We start from the raw sequence: 19,039 nt of genomic DNA, 5'->3' as shown, positions 1-19,039 counted from the left end.
TTTGAGGAGCAGAAGAATGCACAAAATTCCTTCAAAGTCCTTCTAACACTCAAAAGGTTCACATCCACCTTACAGATAGTCTTTTATCTGGCCAGAGAATTGTTTTTGGCTATCCTTTTCATAGATAATGCCATTTCTAGGACTTCCTTCTGCTGGGTCATGCCGCTCAAGTCCTTGGGCACCCCCAGTTCTGCCTAGCACTGGGCACTGTGCTTATTAGATGATATTTGAGGAAAGTTTTCAGCTTCAGTGTTTCTGAATAGGAAATTTACGCCAGGATTAAGAGTGACTGAATTTTTTGAAGGTGATAATAACTTATAAAAATGGTCCCATCTGCACAAACTGTACTTTTGTCACACAACTCCAAAAACTCATCCCCAGCAAGAGAGCAGTCCCATCTCTAAATTCTCCCGGTGTTTCACCACAGAGCTCTGCTCTGGCCAGTAGATGGAGACAGACAATAACTGCTGGTAAATGCAACCCTGGTGTGCATTTTATACATTCTATTGTACTATAACTAATTGCTTTCAGAATTTACTTCACGGAACAACCCTGGCTGTATGCTGCTGGCCACAAGAGAAGATTTCCCCAAGTGTCCTGAAGGTATCACTGGATGTAATCAGGGCTCCATAAGCAGCTTATGAAATGTTTTAAATAATTTTACTGGTGGCCAAGATGATGATTCCTGATAGTTTGGCGGAGTGGTGACTGGAGAGCTGATGTGTTCAGACCTGACCTTGAACACAAGCTTTACTTTAAAACTGATGTCAGCAGACCTTGAGTTTTACAACACTGGCACATCTTTTTTGCACAATCCACAATTTGGAAATGGTGAACCAGGGGTTTCTTTGGCACGGATATATTTATTCATATTCCAGTTCTATAGACTAAACCTCTATTTAATTGTTACAGTTACCAAACACAACCCAATTTCTAAGTTCTGTAATAATATCCTCTTTTTTTTTTCAAAGTTTTAGTACCGTTCAAGGAAGAGTAGCAGTGGTAAAACAGGACCTCAACTAAAAGTCCTTAAACATAAATGAGATTTGCCAGACATATTTCAGCTTCTGCTTAAAAGCTTGCCATCTCTGTGTGTCACATGGGCTGTTCCTTTCATCCATACTTATGGTTGTGATCCAACACAACAGCAGGGAATCTACAGTAATTATTTAATGCATATGGAGTACACTAGGCTTTTAAAAAAGAAATTATGTGAAGCCTGGACTTTCTCACAGCCTTTTTTTTTCATTGAAAACTAAGATAATAGTTTTCTGTAAAGCTGGGATAAGAGGCAGACAGAGGGGTCTGAAAATAATGAATCCTGAATGTAGGACCTGTAAAATTTTCTCATATGATGTCAAATTAAATTAAGACTGCACTGAACAAAAATCTGATCTAATTTTTGCTGGTGTGAGGTCAGAGAAATTAATTGGTTTGTGCATTGTAATTCTAAACTGACAACAACATACCCAAGATCAGAAAATAGGCCAACTGAAATAAAGAGGTTTTTCTTTTCTAGAGAACAAGTCATGAATCTGTGAGCTAGCGGTCATATGCCATGACCCAGGCAAAGAGCTTAACAGGATTTAGAGAGGGATTAGTCATGCATATGAATAACAAAAAAAAAAAAAAAAAAAAATCTTTCTCATATATATTAAGGATTATAAAACTGCTGCTAGACTCTCTTATCCAGGGACACTCATCATGGGACATCCCAGTTTATACAAAACCTGTATAATTCCACATATAGTGAGGAGCAGTGAAGACATTTAACCTTTAAAGTCATTCTGGTGACTCTGGAGGCCCTGGGTTGATTATTGATTACAGTAAGTGCTGTTATTGAGCACCTGAGCTCTGTACCAGTCCAGAAACACACCTCTGAGGCACGTCAGGTGTGAGCTATTAACATCTGACCAAGCTGCTTGTCACTCAATAGAGGCTCAGATCTGCCCCAGAAAATTATGCCCAGGTTCATAGGACACTGATTATAGGGTAATATCCATAGAAGGATGAATCCACAACCTCACTGGCAGGGGATATCCTGAAAAAGAGCATCAGACTTTGCCAATAAATCAGTTATTAACCCCCTGGAGTTTGGGAGAAATAATTCCTCAAAGCTTTATTAAAAAATTATTATGAAGTAAGATGTTTTGGGGTTTTTGGGGTTTCTTTTTGTTTGCTTTTTTTTTTTTCTCGTTTTGGTTTTTTTTTTTTTTTTTTTTTTTTGAAACACAGCTTTTCGTGCAAGAAGCAGGCTTGACACAGCCAATTTAGCAAATGTCATGTTTCCACGTGAGGCAGAGTAGCTTAGCAATGTTCCATTTGTCATTAGAAAAGGCAAAAAAAAAAAAAAGAGGAAAATGGAGCCGTGGCGGTTACCGAAAGACGAAGTCTGCACTGTCAATCTCCCGGCCACATCTGCTGTCCTTCAGAATTCCTCCGTTCCCAACCACTGCACACCTCTTAAACTGGGAGCGGTGGTATGGCATGTCCTGCAACAGCACGGCAAGGAAACAGTTAAAGACCCCAAAACATGGAGACAACAAGCCTCTTTTTCACTTTTTCCTTTTTTTCCTCTGCAGCTGCACCTCGATGCATTAACCACAGGGTGTTGACACTGGCTCTGGGGTGCAATATTCCCTCTACACAAAGTGATGGGATATTTTGCTGTGCAATTAGAGATGGCACAGGCAACAAACCCAAATGAAAAAAAAAAAACAAAAAAACCCAAAAAAACCAGCCTGTTCTTTTTTCCTAAGTTCAATAACATAAGGAGTAATTTTAGACATTTGCTTTCCCCTTTGATTTCCACGTGAGGGCACGAACCATGAATTAGTGTACCTCAGGCACTGTTCTCTGAGCTGCCTGCAAACTGCTGGCTCCTCAGGCTCTGGTGTCCTGCTTTTGGGAAGTCTGCACACAGAGCTCCGGGGCAGCCAGTAAAGCCCAAGAAGTCTGTCAGACAGCACATCACAGAAACCAGCCCAACTTTTACTGCTTACCAACTCTAATTGTACTAATAGTATTAATGATTATTAATTAGCATTGGCACTCCCAGCACTGCCTTTGGTCAGGCACCTTTATGGATGAAGCATCTTCCTGCAATCTTTGGGCAAAATCCTGACTTCACACACAGAGGTGCAGCTGCTGCCAAAGCCAGAGAGTGAAAATCACATCTTGAGAACAAACTGGGCTGTTAGGGTGAGAGGGCTGTGATGAGGAACTGAGCCATGTTACACTTTATGAATATGTAGGGATGTGCTTATATAAGCATGAGAGTGCTCATTTTTGGTACATACATATTTTATCAATAATCTCACGCTGCAAAATACAGAGGGATGCAAGAATGGCTTGACATTTCTGGGTGATTATTCCCAGGATCTTTCCACGGCATCCATAAGCCATGAGGCAAAAAGGGCATGCAATTACACCTGTCTGAGAAAAGCAGCAGCTGTCTGACAGAGAGGAAATATAGAGCTGTCTGTGCTTTATGCAGTGATTTCTTAACACACAGTCCCTTGGCAGCCCTGGAAGGGAAATCAGAAGCCAGGTGTCCATGCTTAGCACAAGGCTCTTGCCCCTGCAGCGTTGCTTCTGTGTTTTCAGCCCTTTATTTCCTACATGTGCCAGGCTGCAGCCCTGCTCATATGCAGGGTGGCTTTGGTCACTGCCCAGTGACTCCCAGAGGCATTTTGGCATGTAATAAAGCCTTCACAGCATCCTGATCCTACCTGGATAAACACCACATTAGCTCTAGCACACCCCAGATCTCAGGGGTTCAGACTTTCATGCACTAATCAGGCAGGGTTTTGAGGAGAATAGTCCTGGATTTAGATGTACCCATTCTTTGCACGTCTCCAGATGCCAAAGTGCTTTCCTGGATCCCAGCCTTTCCCCTGCTTCTGCCCCAGCTCCCCATGTGCACATTCAGATAACAGCACTTCCCTTCCTCTCAGCAGCGCTCAGAAAGCCAAAGGATTAGAAGTGGTTGGACCCTGAAGGACAGGTTCAATGGCACAAATTCTAAGTACTTAACCTGAATACAGGTCTGACTTTTCAAAAGGGATAAATTTCAGCTACCCCCTCCAAGTATGCTGCTGTAAATCGAGGGGGTGTGCCTCGTGATAAATCTGCAGCCACATCAGCCCATTCCTGCTCATCAGTCATCCCTCATATGTGCAGAGGGAATTGCCCACTGATTATAACCTTGAATACCCCTGGAGGTCAAGCGTTATTTGCTGGAAAGGTTTTGAATAATCATTATGATGAATACATTATTTAAAAATTATGAATCCCGTTCACAGATAATCTGCAAATGGAAATAAGTATAAAAATAGTCATTGTGAATATTAATTATAAAATAATCATGCCGAAAAGAAAAGCAGACCTACCCTCAAGTGTTGGATTTATTATATGTGAATATTATACTTTGAAAGAGTTCTGATAAATCAGTGTCTCTTTTATTTAGCTTTCTTATTTCATTATCCACTTTGCTTCTAAGTTAGCAATATTCTGCACGGAATTACATATATATATATATATATACATCTATTAAAAAATGGATGGATGGATGGATGGATGGATGGATGGATGGATGGATGGATGGATGAATGAATGGATGGATGGATGGATGTGTATATATATATTTTTTACAGATGACACCAGAAAACAGAAGAACCACCTAAAATACTGTATCAAAAATAAAAATTTTCAAAATATAAGCAGTGAATTTTTGAATTTTGTGGAAATGTCAGACAAGTGCTAAATGCTTGGCTATAGGGTAGTGTGTAATGCAGCAAGTACAGTGAAGTTGATCCTGCAAACAGGCAGAGGCACCTTTGGAAACATTTTGAAGATTTCTTGGTTGATATGAAAGATTCCACTCGTGTCCACTTCATATTTCAGTTTCGTTCCCAAGGGAGTATTTTTCTGGGTGGTGAACAGAAAGGATGGGGCGTTGCAACACCTTGACAGAGTAGACCTGTGAAATGAAAAAGAAATAAGAACTAAGAGCTCATGGCATGACACAGGATTTGCAATTGCTGTTACTACTAACAAGGTATTTTTCACCAAAAAGAATTTTTTTTTTTTAGCTCTAGGATGGGTAAAATGGTGTTTTCCTGGATTTTCATTCAGAAAACTTCAGATTTTGTGAAATTTTCTTTGATTGAGAAAACTGTGGCAAAACAAAAAGAAAAGAGTAAATTAGATACCTGTACTTGTCACTTCTAGGCTGTGGGGAATTCATGTGGAAATTCTGCCCTGCTTTAGCCCCAGAGATGAGCTTCTGCCTCTAATATCCTGGCAAAACCACCTTAGTGAATTAGTTCCTCTTTACCTTAGAGGTCTTCAACATTTTATGAACTATATACTCAACACTGGGCAGGAAATTTAGGGGTTAAAGAGTCCCTCTGGAGATGTGGAAATACGTCAGGGCAGTATTTAAACACAGCAATACCCAAAGACACTGCCCCACTCGACAGACTGCTGTGGAGCACAGCACACTTTGACTACAACCAAAAAAACCTTCAAAGATCTTAGTTTTGCCCTTGGCCTTGCACAGGTGTGCATCAGGAAGGTGATGTGGCCCTGACAGATGGGCGCCAGGCAAACTGGTCTTGCCTAAAACTCCAAAATCTCAAACAAATGACCAAAATTTTCTTTGTCCCTGGGACAAAATAGAATGAATTCCAGTGCAAATAAGAACTGCATAACATCCCAAAGATGGGATTCAGAGTAAGAGAGACAAAACTTTCAGCTCTGATCTCTTTGCCATGTTTCACATGAAATGTAAATGAGAAAAGCAGCTTTGTGAACCTCTTTCCCACCTCCATCCTGCCCTGGATGCTTTTCTTCTTTTACTGGTGGTACTGAAAGCCCTGACTTCTGCTGACCCTTATTCCAGAGATGGTTTATTTCTCAGTCAGTGTGTTTGATACCTTCAGTGAAAAATACATGTCATGGTGAATGTACAAGCATGAAGAGCCAGATGGCTCTCAAATAACCCAGATTAAATGCCTTGCCTCTGGGGTGTGTGGCCTCATATTCTAAGTTGGAAGAATAAGCCTGTTTTCTTTATGGGCTTCATTACAAGCACCAGAAAGCAAATAGAGAATTATGCAAACATTTCAGTGATGTCCAATTACTCTCATATACTTGACTCATGCAGGATGGCACCAAATGACCGTCAGATCAAGGCAGCAAATGAGGCTGAAAAAGCCAATGAATAATGTCTAACAGCAAAAATAATTACCAACAGATAGTGGAATTGAATTGTTATAGTTGGGATATGAGAAAAACCTCTTCATTGGCTGCTCCTTAAGGAATTGAAAGAGATGTTTTTCCTTAATGTCCAGCTGGTTTTCCAGAGGCACAGTCTTTTTTGTGAATGCCTGATATCTGATGGAAGAAGACTCTCAAGGAAACTGCTTTCCTTAATCTCTAGATACAAACTTTATTGTGATTTTTGCCTTTCATCCCCGTCTGCTGCTCAAGTAGCTGCCATTTAAATCCCCTGGATTCTCCCCATCTCACATGATGGGGCTGGACTGGCAAAGCTCAAAATCCCACAGCTCAGAGGGTTGCACATTTCATCCTCCTCCTAAACAACCTCCAAATTCAGAGACCTTGGTTTGCTTTTAAGGGACAGCAGCTTCCCCACAAACTCACACACTGATGTCTCTGCCCCACTGAACACAGATGAAACAGGCTTTAGACATTTTTTTCTTTTTAATTGCAAGCACTGCTGTTGTTCCTGAAACCAGCTGACAAAGATTATGTTTAAATCTGGGTGCCAGTGAGGGTTCCTGGAGCAGTGATATATCAGTCAGGCAGGTATAAGCATATTTTTTTCTCTCAGTGCACAGGGTGAAGAGGGGTTCTTTGTTTAATGTGCTGGCGCTGGTGGCTTGAGATAGATTGGTGGTCTTTGGGAAGTCCTTTCTCATTGCTCCCACCTCTGCTCTGGACTCCAAACCCCAGAGGACTCCTTTCCATACCTCAGAGTGCTGCTTTCTCTCTGGGCACAATCATTACTCCTCTCACTCCAGCTGTTTCTAAAATAATGAGTTGTAATCCTGAATGACTCTTCTGTTCAAAATAGGCACTGATAATTGCCTATCAAGTAATTTCCAGGAAGAATACAGGGAGAAAAGAAAGAAAGAAAGGAAAATAAGGAAAGAAAGAGAGAGAGGAAGGAAAGGAAGGAAAGGAAAGGAAGGAAAGGAAAGGAAGGAAAGGAAAGGAAGGAAAGGAAAGGAAGGAAAGGAAAGGAAGGAAAGGAAGGAAAGGAAGGAAAGGAAGGAAAGGAAGGAAAGGAAGGAAAGGAAGGAAAGGAAGGAAAGGAAGGAAAGGAAGGAAAGGAAGGAAAGGAAGGAAAGGAAGGAAAGGAAGGAAAGGAAGGAAAGGAAGGAAAGGAAGGAAAGGAAGGAAAGGAAGGAAAGGAAGGAAAGGAAGGAAAGGAAGGAAAGGAAGGAAAGGAAGGAAAGGAAGGAAAGGAAGGAAAGGAAGGAAAGAAGGAAGGAAGGAAGGAAGGAAGGAAGGAAGGAAGAAAGAAAGAAAGAAAGAAAGAAAGAAAGAAAGAAAGAAAGAAAGAAGAAAGAAAGAAAGAAGAAAGAAAGAAAGAAGAAAGAAAGAAAGAAAGAAAGAAAGAAAGAAAGAAAGAAGAAAGAAAGAAAGAAAGAAAGAAAGAAAGAAAGAAAGAAAGAAAGAAAGAAAGAAAGAAAGAAAGAAAGAAAGAAGAAAGAAAGAAAGAAAGAAAAAGAAAGAAAGAAAGAAAGAAAGAAAGAAAGAAAGAAAGAAAGAAAGAAAGAAAGAAGAAAGAAAGAAAGAAAGAAAGAAAGAAAGAAAGAAAGAAAGAAAGAAAGAAAGAAAGAAAGAAAGAAAGAAAGAAAGAAAGAAAGAAGAAAGAAAGAAGAAAGAAAGAAAGAAAGAAAGAAAGAAAGAAAGAAAGAAAGAAAGAAAGAAAGAAAGAAAGAAAGAAAGAAAGAAAGAAAGAAAGAAAGAAAGGAAAGAAAAAGACATAAAAAAACTTAGGTGTGGAGATCACATTGGAGAAACTGTTATGAGTCTGAGACTAACAATGTTATTTTTAAAGATGTCAATGACTAACTCAGCACATGCATTCTCACCTTCTCTCATTAACTCCTGACAGCTATTTCCTGGAACCATGTAAGAGAATTTGGGATAAAGCTGGAGGCCTTATTACAAACAACATCTCTGAATTGTAGCAGTGACTTGCAGGCTTCAGTCTACAGCACTTACCCTGAAATAGTTTGGTTTAGTTTTTAGTTTGTTTTCTCAAAACCTACTCAAATATGGCACTGGAATATGTCAATATATAACATTCAAGAACTGGTTTGGCTTCAATCTACTGTTGCCTTCACAAGGCCAGTTTCAAAAGCTGTATCTTGAGAGGATCATGGAGGACCTTCAGCAGAGAAGCTACATGAAGAAAGACAGAACACTACAGAAATTAACTGAGAGGTCTCTGAAGACCAGAAAAAAATATGTAGATAATCTGTGTGTAATAGCTAAGAAGCCATTAAAGAAAAAAAAAAAACCACAAAAAAAAAAAAAAAAAAAAAAAAAAAAAAAAAACAAAAAAAAACAACAAACAACAACCAGAGAAAGTCATAACCAAGATCTGACAGTACCTAAAATACCCAGAAGAAATCAAGTTTGAGTATTTTGTAGGCTAAATTTGCATTATCACCAGTGATATTACCATTCCAAGCCAGAGCCTTAGGTTGATGTGTTAGGTGCAGCCATTAAATCTCATCTCCATCCTCACTGATGCCCAAATAACACCTGGAAATCTTTCCCACACCAAATTCCTTGCCTTTCCTGGAAGACTGTTCCACATACCCGAAATCTTGTTGCTGAGTTGTTTTTTTTTCAAAGAAGGGGGGAAAGTCCACGTTTATTCAAAAGGGTGGTACTCCAGATGTTGTCATGCTTACTCTTGCTATACATATGAAATTTTGATCTCTGCAGAAAGCTGAACTCAAACTAAAGTAAATTTTACTGAGTCTCATTAATGTGAGACATTCTTACTTGAATAAATTGGCTTCTGTGACATTCATCTCCCATTTGCACATCTGTAGGCTCTTCCATCTGTCAAACAATTCGGTTTGTTTCACCCTAAAATATAAAAAAGAAAGAAAAAAAATTAAGTTTATTACAAGGGCTTCATTTCCTAAAACAGCTGCAGATAGAATACCATGCAAATTGATGGGACAAATCAGCCAGTCTAGACAGTACAAAATTTATCATTTTTCTTCCTTTTTCTGCTCAAATATAGCCATTATAAGCTCTGTGCACGCAAGAATTGATGTTTGGGACTGATCTCTTCTCCCTGATAGGCTTTCTCTGTTTTTTTTTCAGGATAAAAAATGCAATATTGAGCAAGAAGCTCAATATCTAACTCTACCAAAATCTGCTGGGAAGCAAGTGGGTCTCGATCAGCTGGGTTTTGGGGAAAAGCTGCACCCAGCAGAAGGGCCCCAGAGGGGGGTATTGGAAAAGGGGATTAATTTGGCCAACTAAGGCTGCATTTTGGTTAGGTTAACATAATCTGTGAGAACCTACAGCACAACATTGTAGGTAAATTCATTTTATGAACAATTTATAAGCTCACGTGTAGGGATAAGAGTCTGTGATGGTAAGAGGAAATAATAAGCCCTTCACATAAGGATCTCTACCTCCTCCTCTGCTAATCAATACACCTGTAGTCACATTAAAAAAAACAAAAAACAAAAAAAACAAAAAAACAAAACACTCCTATTTCAACTAGGCTGATACCGGATGACTCATTTTTTGATGCTATCACCAATTCCAAGAACTTCCACACTGAAGTTCTCACATATTCTTGTGCGTTTGGACAACAGAGATAATGAAGGCTTTGCAAATATCTAGAGGTAGGAAGCAACTGTATAATCTGGCTAAGAAATTTGGAAGTCTGTGATTTCTGCTAGATTGATAGGTCTTAATGAGTTCTTTTCAGGCTTGAGGGCTTTTAACGTTTGAGTAAAGCATAGACTTTTAAGATAATTATATGTTTAATGCGAGTAAAACCGAGCATTTCCCAGGCTGAGGAAGTTGCAGGAAGGAATTAGGTCATATTGTACTTTCTGTAGCCCACCAGAGCACATTAACTTGGAAATCTTCCATTACCATAAGGGCTGACTTGGGAAACATAGCACATTTGAATCAAGAACATCAGAAGAGACCAGCAGAGTAAAAGAGCTTAAAGTCAAATGGCATCTACTGTAGAATTTAGGGTAACTTGTATCTAGCTGAGCAGGACTCCACTACCTTCCTTGGGCCACTGGGTAAGATGAAATAAAACGAGGAATTCTCTGTGTCCTCTGATAAGTATGCAGAAAGAAAAAAAAAGCAATTCAGAACTCCCCATCTTCAGCAGAACATTGGAGAAGTGTGACATTCTCACCCCTCCTATTTATTTTTAAGCGCTGCGAGTCAGCAAGCGGTGCAAAGTGTGTTACTCGTGTGTCCTGCATCCAGTGCAGGAGGCAAGGACATAACCTACATTTTGCTGTGCACAAATTCAGCGAGGGAGGCATGCTCAGATTCGTGCAGACCTGGAGCCACAAACTGTATTTTCTGTAGCCCTGGCAGTTTAATGTTATGCGTGTGTGCAGCTGCACTTTGAACTGACATTCCCAGGGCACTTTGCAGACCCTGTGCATTGCCTGTAATGTAAACCACTGGCTTTAGATGTGGTGAGGGATGAGGCATAATCTAAGCACCTAAACTCAGCAAAATGCTGAAAACACAAAAAGGCAACGCTAAAATCACCCAGCTGTGCACTGCCATACTGGCAAACTCACTTTTTTCACCCAATTCCTTCACTGTGGTCTCATATATACATCTCATTCAACTCATTGGTTTCCTGACATACTAATTGCACCACAAAACACAATTTAGAGATATTTTATTGTTTCCCAGAATCATATTTTCTTACCTTTTCACTGAGGGGTTTTAAGTTGTGAAAATCTCTGATGTTTGAAGAAGTCACAAATACAAATGGGCTCAGAAAATATCTAAACAAATTAATAGAAAGGTCTATTGTCCACTCTGATTACTCTTGTCTGTACTCCTCCTACTAGTCCACAAGTCCCCATGCCAGTATTTATTATCAGGAAGGGCTGAGAATTTTCTTCCTTATTGAGCCTTCACTACTGGCCACTGTCAATGAAAGAGCCTTAAGCTAGACACTTCCATGAGTCAGTCTGGATGTTCTTACTCTTTAATTACTGGAAATATGATATTACAAACACCGTACTGAATTCTCAGCAATAATTCTAGGCCTGACCAAAATGCCTCAATGTATGGGAAAAGCTTCCATGTTCTGTAAATGGACATCAGATCAAATTCAAACGCTGCTTGCACAGGTAAGAGAAGGCTAGAGATCCCTTCTGAGATCCCTGTTGATGTCATCTCTTGAGCCTTGCACCTTTTGACAGTGTCATTGTAAGATACCACTCCATCCTGCCTCAGAAGTAGCACTTTTAGCAATGCTTTTATTGCTAAGTACTTCTACTTTTTACATTTAGTTCATACTTACATAGACAAGACCTTCACCTCAATGATGTCCTGCCTTAATTCCAGGCATTTTGTAGAGTTGTATTCCAAAGGTCCTTCATAAAACTCAAAATACCTGATGAAGGACAAGAAAAGAGATAAAAAATAAGGTTTAGGCTAGAATAATTGCCTTGCACATCACCAGAATTTTGCTGAAAGTTGTCATTTATGATTTTTGCCTAATTTGGGGCTGCACTGCCTGGCCCATAGGCAGCTTGTTACTTCACAGGAAAGCACAGATGCCCCTGCTGGTCCAAGAACAGTCTCCCATGCCAAGTTTCTCCATTCCTACAGGAGTTCATCCATCCTGCAGCAACGACAAGGACCAGCTACCTTTTCCAGCAGTCAGCACCTGGCAGCTGGAACTGAAAGCCAGGGCAAAAGCACTGATCATTTAAGGAACACTGTTCCCATCTTTTGGGCGCCTGACTGTGCTGGGTTGGAAAAAACAGTACCATAAAAGTGCTAGAGGGTGTATTTCATCTGTGGAGGCTATTCCATAGTGCCTGAGCAACTGAGCTTTTCACTGGGATTTACTCTTTTGTCTGTTTGGAGGGGAATGGAAATAGGGATTATATTCTAGAAAAAAACAAACAAACAAAAAAAAAAGATAACAAAAGGATTTGAGTGCTCAGACACAGCACAAATAAGAGTCATATTCTTGATCAAAATATAAATATTTACATAATATTTACATTAAGACATAAGTATTTACTTTATTGGCTAATTCCTTTACCTTAGTCACTGGGCTGAAGGGGAAGAAAACCACAATGAAAGGGAAGAAGAAAACCTGAGCTACTCATGCTCAGGGAAAAGAAAAAGCCCAGGCTGACAAGTGAACTCAGTGAGTCTGTATTGAAATGACAAACAAGACTTAGGGCTTGAACCAAGCTCTGCATCAGTTTCACTCCTAATCATTAGAAGTCTCTATTAAAACCTAGCTCCTGAGACTTGCACGTACCCATGAAGCACTTGAGAGGACAATGAAAAACTAAGAGATGATGACCTGGAGGAATAGGTATTATGAACAAGACTAGAGAAAGGTCTTTGGATGGATCCTTCAAAATCCTGGAATTCGTGAGGTTGTAACTCCAAGAACTCAATTTTTGAATCTTCAATGGGAAATACAAGGATAAGATTTGTGAAAAAGCTTCATTCAAGCCATCACTGGAAATGTAATATTTGAGGTTTGTGTGATTGCAAAATAATATCAAAATTCATGTTTGACCTGTGTGCAACTGGAAAAAGTCCAAGAGCCTCCCAAAGCAATTTGCTTTCAGCTGGGAATGTTTCTGTCCTGTCAAGTGCTGCTTTAGGAAGTGTCTCCTTCACCTCTCCCTGAGGTTTTCACCACCTCAGCTTTGTCAAATCCCAAACCAAACATTTATGAGACCCAGTGAGAGGCATTAACTTTGAGACTGAAAGGAGAAAGGCCATGCTTAAAAGGTGGCAGGAGGAGAACAGAAAAATTCTTAATAAAGAAGTCAAAAAAACCCCAATAGCTCATTTTAAAAAAATGTGGCTATTTGTAAATGTGTTTGTACAGCCTTCAAGGCAAAAAAACATGTATTTTTATAAATTTTGTAGAGAAAAACATGTAGTTAAAGTATTCCAAAATCAATGAGAACTCTATGAAAAGACTTCCTCAGCCTGCTGAAGGGAGACCTAACATGAATCTACGTCTGGGTTCTCACCAAAAGGTGAGAACTCACACTCTCCTTCCAGCTGAATTATTCACCTGGATATTCAGCATTTACTAAGGAGCAGCTGAAATCCACTGCCCTGGCACATCTCCCATGTGCTTGTCTTGTTGAGCTGGAGATGAACAACTTGTGAAAGAGGCTTCAACTGGATTTGGATTAAGAGCCCACCTGCTTGCAGCAGGCCAAAGCCCTTTGTGGATGTACCCCAGGTAACTTCCCCAAACTAAACCAAAATCTCTCTTTAGACAGCACCATAGAATTTCTTACTGGTCACAGAATTTTCCAGGGCTGAAGGAGCACCCTCTGGCTGCCAGTACAGACAACATTTTAATCCTCTGAAATAATAATTTTTTCTGACTGTCTTTTGCAGAATCAATCCTTTTCTTTGGTTCTTTGAGTGGGACAAAGCTGGCACCCTGGATGTGCATGTTCTACACAGTAACTAGGGGCAGGTACACACCCCCACACAACACTCAGCACCTTACACACTCCTCCTGCTTCTTAGGGTGTGCAGGAGTGAGCAACACCTATAAGCCTCATCCTCACCTGTCACCTAACACTTCATTTCAGTACCTTGAATGTGCCTCAGGACAGATAAGCAGAGCAAAAAAAAATCTAGATTAACATGTATTTTTATCTCTTCTGTGCACTTCTGGCTGTGCTGCTAGGTTAGAGAGCAGCAGCTCAGATGTTGAACAGCACATGCTGTCACGTGGGAACACCACAGCACAGGAAAGCTGCCTTCAGCCTGTGGCATTGGAGTCAAAGATGTCATTTTATGAAATGGAGATGAAATTTCCTGTGTCCCAGCCATTCCCTTTGATCGTTGCCTGTTTACTCAATCCACAAACCAAAAATAGAAATGAAAAGGGATGTGTTACCACAGCAGCAGAAGGTTAAGGAGGAAAGGATTGGGTCAAAAATAAACCACTTCTGGATCTGAAAGGAAATCAATCCACGAGGCAACACTGCCTTTCTAGCAGAGCTATTCCATGAGCCCACAGATTGAAAAAGCACAGGACTGTCCTGCAGCTCTCTAACTCTCACAACAGCTTCAGCTTTCCCAACAGAGCCACTGGGAGCATTGAATTCACCATTTACTACCCCATGGAAGTGCAGAGGGAGGATTCATGGGACGGGCTGGATGACACATCGCTGGTGGGACACGTGCAGCAAAGGCAGGGGACACCAACGGCAGAGTCATTCTGCACAGAGAGAGGAGAAAATGCTGCTGGCCATGGGGTCAGTTAGACTGAAGTGAGCTCAGTGATCCCAACCTATTGAATAAACATCCTTTGGGCTGTCCTTCATCAGCCTGGACCTCACTGGAGCAGACAGCCAGCCACTGAACCCTCCTTACTCGTAATGCTACGGACGCTGCCACGCGTGGGCTGCTCGAATGGTGCTGCAACAGCATTAGGAATTTTTCAAGAGAGTAGCTGGTCAAGACTCAGGAAAAAAGGGTTCCTCTCTTTCTCCCAGAAGTGTTCATGCTATTTATTTGCTTCACAGCGATTCCTCCTGCTGCAGATATTAGCAGGATATTAGAAGCCATTCCCTGGAGCACTGGACAACCTCTTCCCACAGAAAGTGCTTCACGCTGCGCTTCCCTAGAACGCAGCTTTTGCACAACACCAGGCCCTAGCACAAGGAGCATGGGTTCCCCCAGCCTCCAGAGATGTCCTTTAAACCCACGTCCTCATCTTGCAAGGGTCTGGTCCTGCAGGGAGTGTTTGGCGATCAGGCCCCCGCACTTTCCCAGAGGAAGCATCAGTCTCACCCACTCCCTGGTCTCTGAGAGCTCTTCCTGCCTATTAACTCCCACTCTAAAACATGTAGTTCCCTGTGAACGACAATACATTTGCCTGTCAGAAAGCTTAATTAGCACAAATGGAAACTGTCCTCCCCGTCATCCTCCTCAGTTTGCTCTCCAGCTAAGAAACAAGGATGTAGTACAGTTTATTTTGATTTATGTTCTGGATTAGTGACAAGTGACAAACCTGACTATACTACTTACTCCTTTTGCTACAGAAAAGGTCTGTGTTTTGGCTTTATAAGAATGACAGTCAAGTTTTATTATCCATAAAACAGAGTTGATCTGTCACCGCCATAATGTCCTCTCCCTGCATTTTTCCACTTCTCCTGATGAAACATAAATAACTTCTATCCCTTTAAAGGTCACAAGTCCACAGGAAAACCAATACAAGAATTCATGATTCTTTACCTTAAGAACACAACTGCAAATGAATTACAACAAACAGCTCAGTTACATATAGGATTGTGCTTTCCCAGGGCACGGGGCACTACACACCACTCACTGCCCTGTGTCCGCTCACATCAATTGTGGCTTTCAAACCTACAACATATTTCCAGGATCAAATTTTTGCCTGAACACCACACAAACTGCAAGTGCTCAGAGGGCACTGGTTTTTTACAGATCACTGCACTGACTACCCAGAAATTAGATGCTATTCACTCTGTAATTTTCCATTTTTGACTGACTGAAACTTTCTTCTTTTCTAACCTTCACGTCCCCCATTGCAACCTCACCTCCAGCTGAGCTGCCTACTGAGCTTGCTAGTGAGAGACACATTTGGTTTCTCAGTACATCAGCTAACATTTAGGTCTTTGATCATCTGCAGTTGGGCTGCTTCTGCTTTGATCAGAAGTAAGCTTTTCTTGATCACACTACATGAATTAAAAAGCCCGAGACTTCAATCCTGCCTTCAAGTGACGCTCGGGTTGAGACACTGATTTGTCTGATATACTGAACAAAGGTTTAAAAGTATAATTTACTGCAATGGTCAGGCATCTTTTAAGCAGGATCACTTTCTGAAGCTGCCTTCCCATTCATTCTGCTCGTTCCTGAGGTGCCAGTTCTCGACACTGTTTGCAGCAAGGCTGCAGCACTTGCGTGGCGAGACCGCAGAGCATCGCAGGAAGGATTCCACCTACCCTGCAGGAAAAACAAAGATCTTTCCAAAAATATACATTATCCACCGACTAAGAAATGAGAATAAATGAATCAAGCCCTGCAGGCTTCTACTAAATGCTTATTAAGAGTGCTGTCCAATTAGCAGTGCCTGCACTCGTCAGTAAGGGCAGATCCATGGTCAACCTCAGATTGAGATTCACCTTCCTTACTCAGGAAGGTTCTAAGTTTGCCAGAGCACATTCCCCAAAGCACAGGGGACTCACATCATCTGGCAAGGCCTTCATGGAACCTTCAGGTCCCTGGAGCAAAAATACTGCTGGGGTGGAGCCTATCACAGCTCTGGAGGCCCTGGACAATCCATCCGGAATAGAACACAGTAGGTGTTGACTTCATCAGGGCCCATTGTGAGAGACCAAATCCCTCTGGCCTTTGCTTCTCTTAATGCTTCTATGTGACAACATCAAAACCCACAAGATTTGGTCAAAATGTTTAAGGGCTTTACATCAGTTCAGGGGTTTCTCTCCCTTAATAAAAGCATCCTACCACTTTGTATGGTCTGTCCTCCCAAGAATATTTTGTCCCACTGGGAAGCTTCTTTACCTGTTTAGCAGGTAAAGAAGCTGATGTAGATGTGGCAAGGGAAGCAGGAATCTTTGATGCTCTTAGACTAATTTAAACTTCACCAGGACTGTGGCACAAAAAAAAAAAAAAAAAAAGAAAAAAAAAAAAAAAAAAAAAAAAAGAAAAAAAAAAAAAGAAAAATCACATTGCTGCTTGTGCTGTTTCTGCTATTTGAGAGCCTGAGTTGACTTGTCCACAACAGAATGGTGCTTGAAAGGTTGAACTGAGAGAGGAAGAGATGTGGGCTCAACAGAGGAGGCTGGAGAAGCAGCAGGCTTCTTTTACACAGCTTGAACTTTTCCTACAGCTTGAGGAAACTATTTGATCGTCCCATCCTTGGGGACAGCAAATATTAAAAAAGACGGTTCACATTCCTCCTGCCTACCATGTGCTGATGACAATGTCACTGGCAATAACTGGTTTAAATCCTGTACCATCTCCATCTCTAATGCTAGATGCATTAGATGTCTAACTGATCATGAACTTTTAGTATGTGTCTGTAGGTGAGAGCAAAATATGCCACTATGGGCTGTTTCGTGTAAAAAAATTAAAATATAAGCAAGAGAAAATGGTCATTTATCTCTGTATGCATCATGTAGTAATAGCTCTTCTGAATTACTGCACGCACTTCTGACATTTCATCTTTGGAGGTTTGAGACACTGGTGAGAGTTACAAAAGGACCTGCAGAAATTTTCTGGATTCTAAAATATTATGAGAGGCGTGTGAAACTTAATCTAAACATATGGTGACTGAATAAGGAGATACTGCACCAGGAAGCAATTACCAGTGGCAGGAAAGTTTTCAATACAGTATAGCAAGGAAAAACAGTATTCAATGCCTGGAAGCTAAAGATAGAAATGGCATCTTTAGTTCAAGATTGGCTGTCTTTTTAGAAGAATCAGAGTAACTAAAATTCAGGATCTGGAATTCTTCTACTGGGGCTCAAGTTTTGCAAGAGGTTCTTGTAGCTGAAGTTAAAAGTTATTGATTCATGAACCCACTGATCATTCACTTAGGATATTTTGATATGTTTGGTCTTACAGAGTTGTAAGCTTTTCTAGGATTTTATAATAGATGGTGTTAGATAGGTCCATCCATCAAGACAAGGATCAAGATATTGCGCCTGTTTTCCAAGTTTAAATTTTTGCTTTCAAAAAACCAAAACCACTTCCATGGACCAGCCCTAAATTCCTAAGTTTGATCTTCTTCTTCTTCGGAGTGGCTTTTATATTTCTGTCCTTTAAAGGCTGTTCATGGATAGCTCACTGAACATCGCCAGAAAAGTGGAAAGTGCACAAACTTTTTTCCTCGCAGATGCTCCTTTTCTGGATTTTTTTTTTTTTTTTTTTTTTTTTTTTTTTTGACCTGGTCCTATGGCTCCACAGGTATCTTACACATCTGTGCAGTCAAGGTGATGGTTGTGATGCCCTGAGGATATATTTTTCATCACAACTATGGAAGCTCCTGGCAAACTGTCACTGGCTGCTCACTGCCATTCTTATTATGATCTCCCATCTCCAAGTCTCCACACACAGATCACTTGGAATTGCTTGGCTCTGCTGCTCATTACCTCATTAGCAATGTGAATTGACCAAACATCCACTCCTGCCAGAGGCACGTTGTTCCCTTCCCATCTGTCCACTGATTTGGGACACAAGCCTCCCCACGGTTTCAGCCTAGCACAGCACCAGAGTAAGTTGCAAAACACAGCTCCACTGCAGCAGTCGTGGGTGTAGCAGCAGGAGCTCCAGCAGAAACAGCCCTAAATGGCACAGCAAAGTCCAGGCTGCCTCCTGCTTCTCCCTGGAGACAAGCCCACCTTGCAGCCCATCAACACCACCACTCCCTGTGCTTCCCAGGTCCTCTCTGAACCAGACTGACACCCATCTTCATTTAGAGGTTTTCCCACTGTGCAGTATGTGAATGATTTGTTGGAGGCTACATTGAATTTGAGTTTCAGGGACATGTTGGTGCGTCTCATCTTTTGCTGTATCAAACCAATGCTGTCTCCTGACAAGCAGCAATGGAGTATGTTGCAGGAAGCGCTATTTTCCCAATTTCATTTCAAAACTCTCAGATTTTTAACAAACTGCTGCTTGGGTGTTTTAATCCAGCCCTTTCCTGTTCACTCTGACTGAAATAATCTGCTGATGTTGTTATCCATATGACCACCCA

At 41.0% G+C, this 19,039-nt stretch overlaps 1 protein-coding gene across 2 annotated transcripts in view; it reads right to left on the bottom strand.

The window, feature by feature from the left end:
* ST8SIA5 (ST8 alpha-N-acetyl-neuraminide alpha-2,8-sialyltransferase 5) overlaps positions 1-19,039 on the bottom strand; it is a 42,293-nt gene that overhangs the window by 3,585 nt on the left and 19,669 nt on the right. For both annotated transcript variants that reach the window (XM_053932812.1, XM_053932813.1), the window contains 4 exons: positions 11,588-11,680; positions 9,055-9,141; positions 4,837-4,981; positions 2,380-2,492 (listed from right to left, as the gene is read on the bottom strand). In XM_053932812.1, coding sequence (XP_053788787.1) covers positions 2,380-2,492; positions 4,837-4,981; positions 9,055-9,141; positions 11,588-11,680 — 438 coding nt within the window. The remainder of the gene's footprint in view (positions 1-2,379; positions 2,493-4,836; positions 4,982-9,054; positions 9,142-11,587; positions 11,681-19,039) is intronic.

This window comes from Vidua chalybeata, chromosome Z (assembly GCF_026979565.1).
Source record: "Vidua chalybeata isolate OUT-0048 chromosome Z, bVidCha1 merged haplotype, whole genome shotgun sequence".
Classification (NCBI taxonomy): Eukaryota; Metazoa; Chordata; class Aves; order Passeriformes; family Viduidae; genus Vidua; species Vidua chalybeata.
This window is presented reverse-complemented; position numbering and strand designations above follow the sequence as displayed.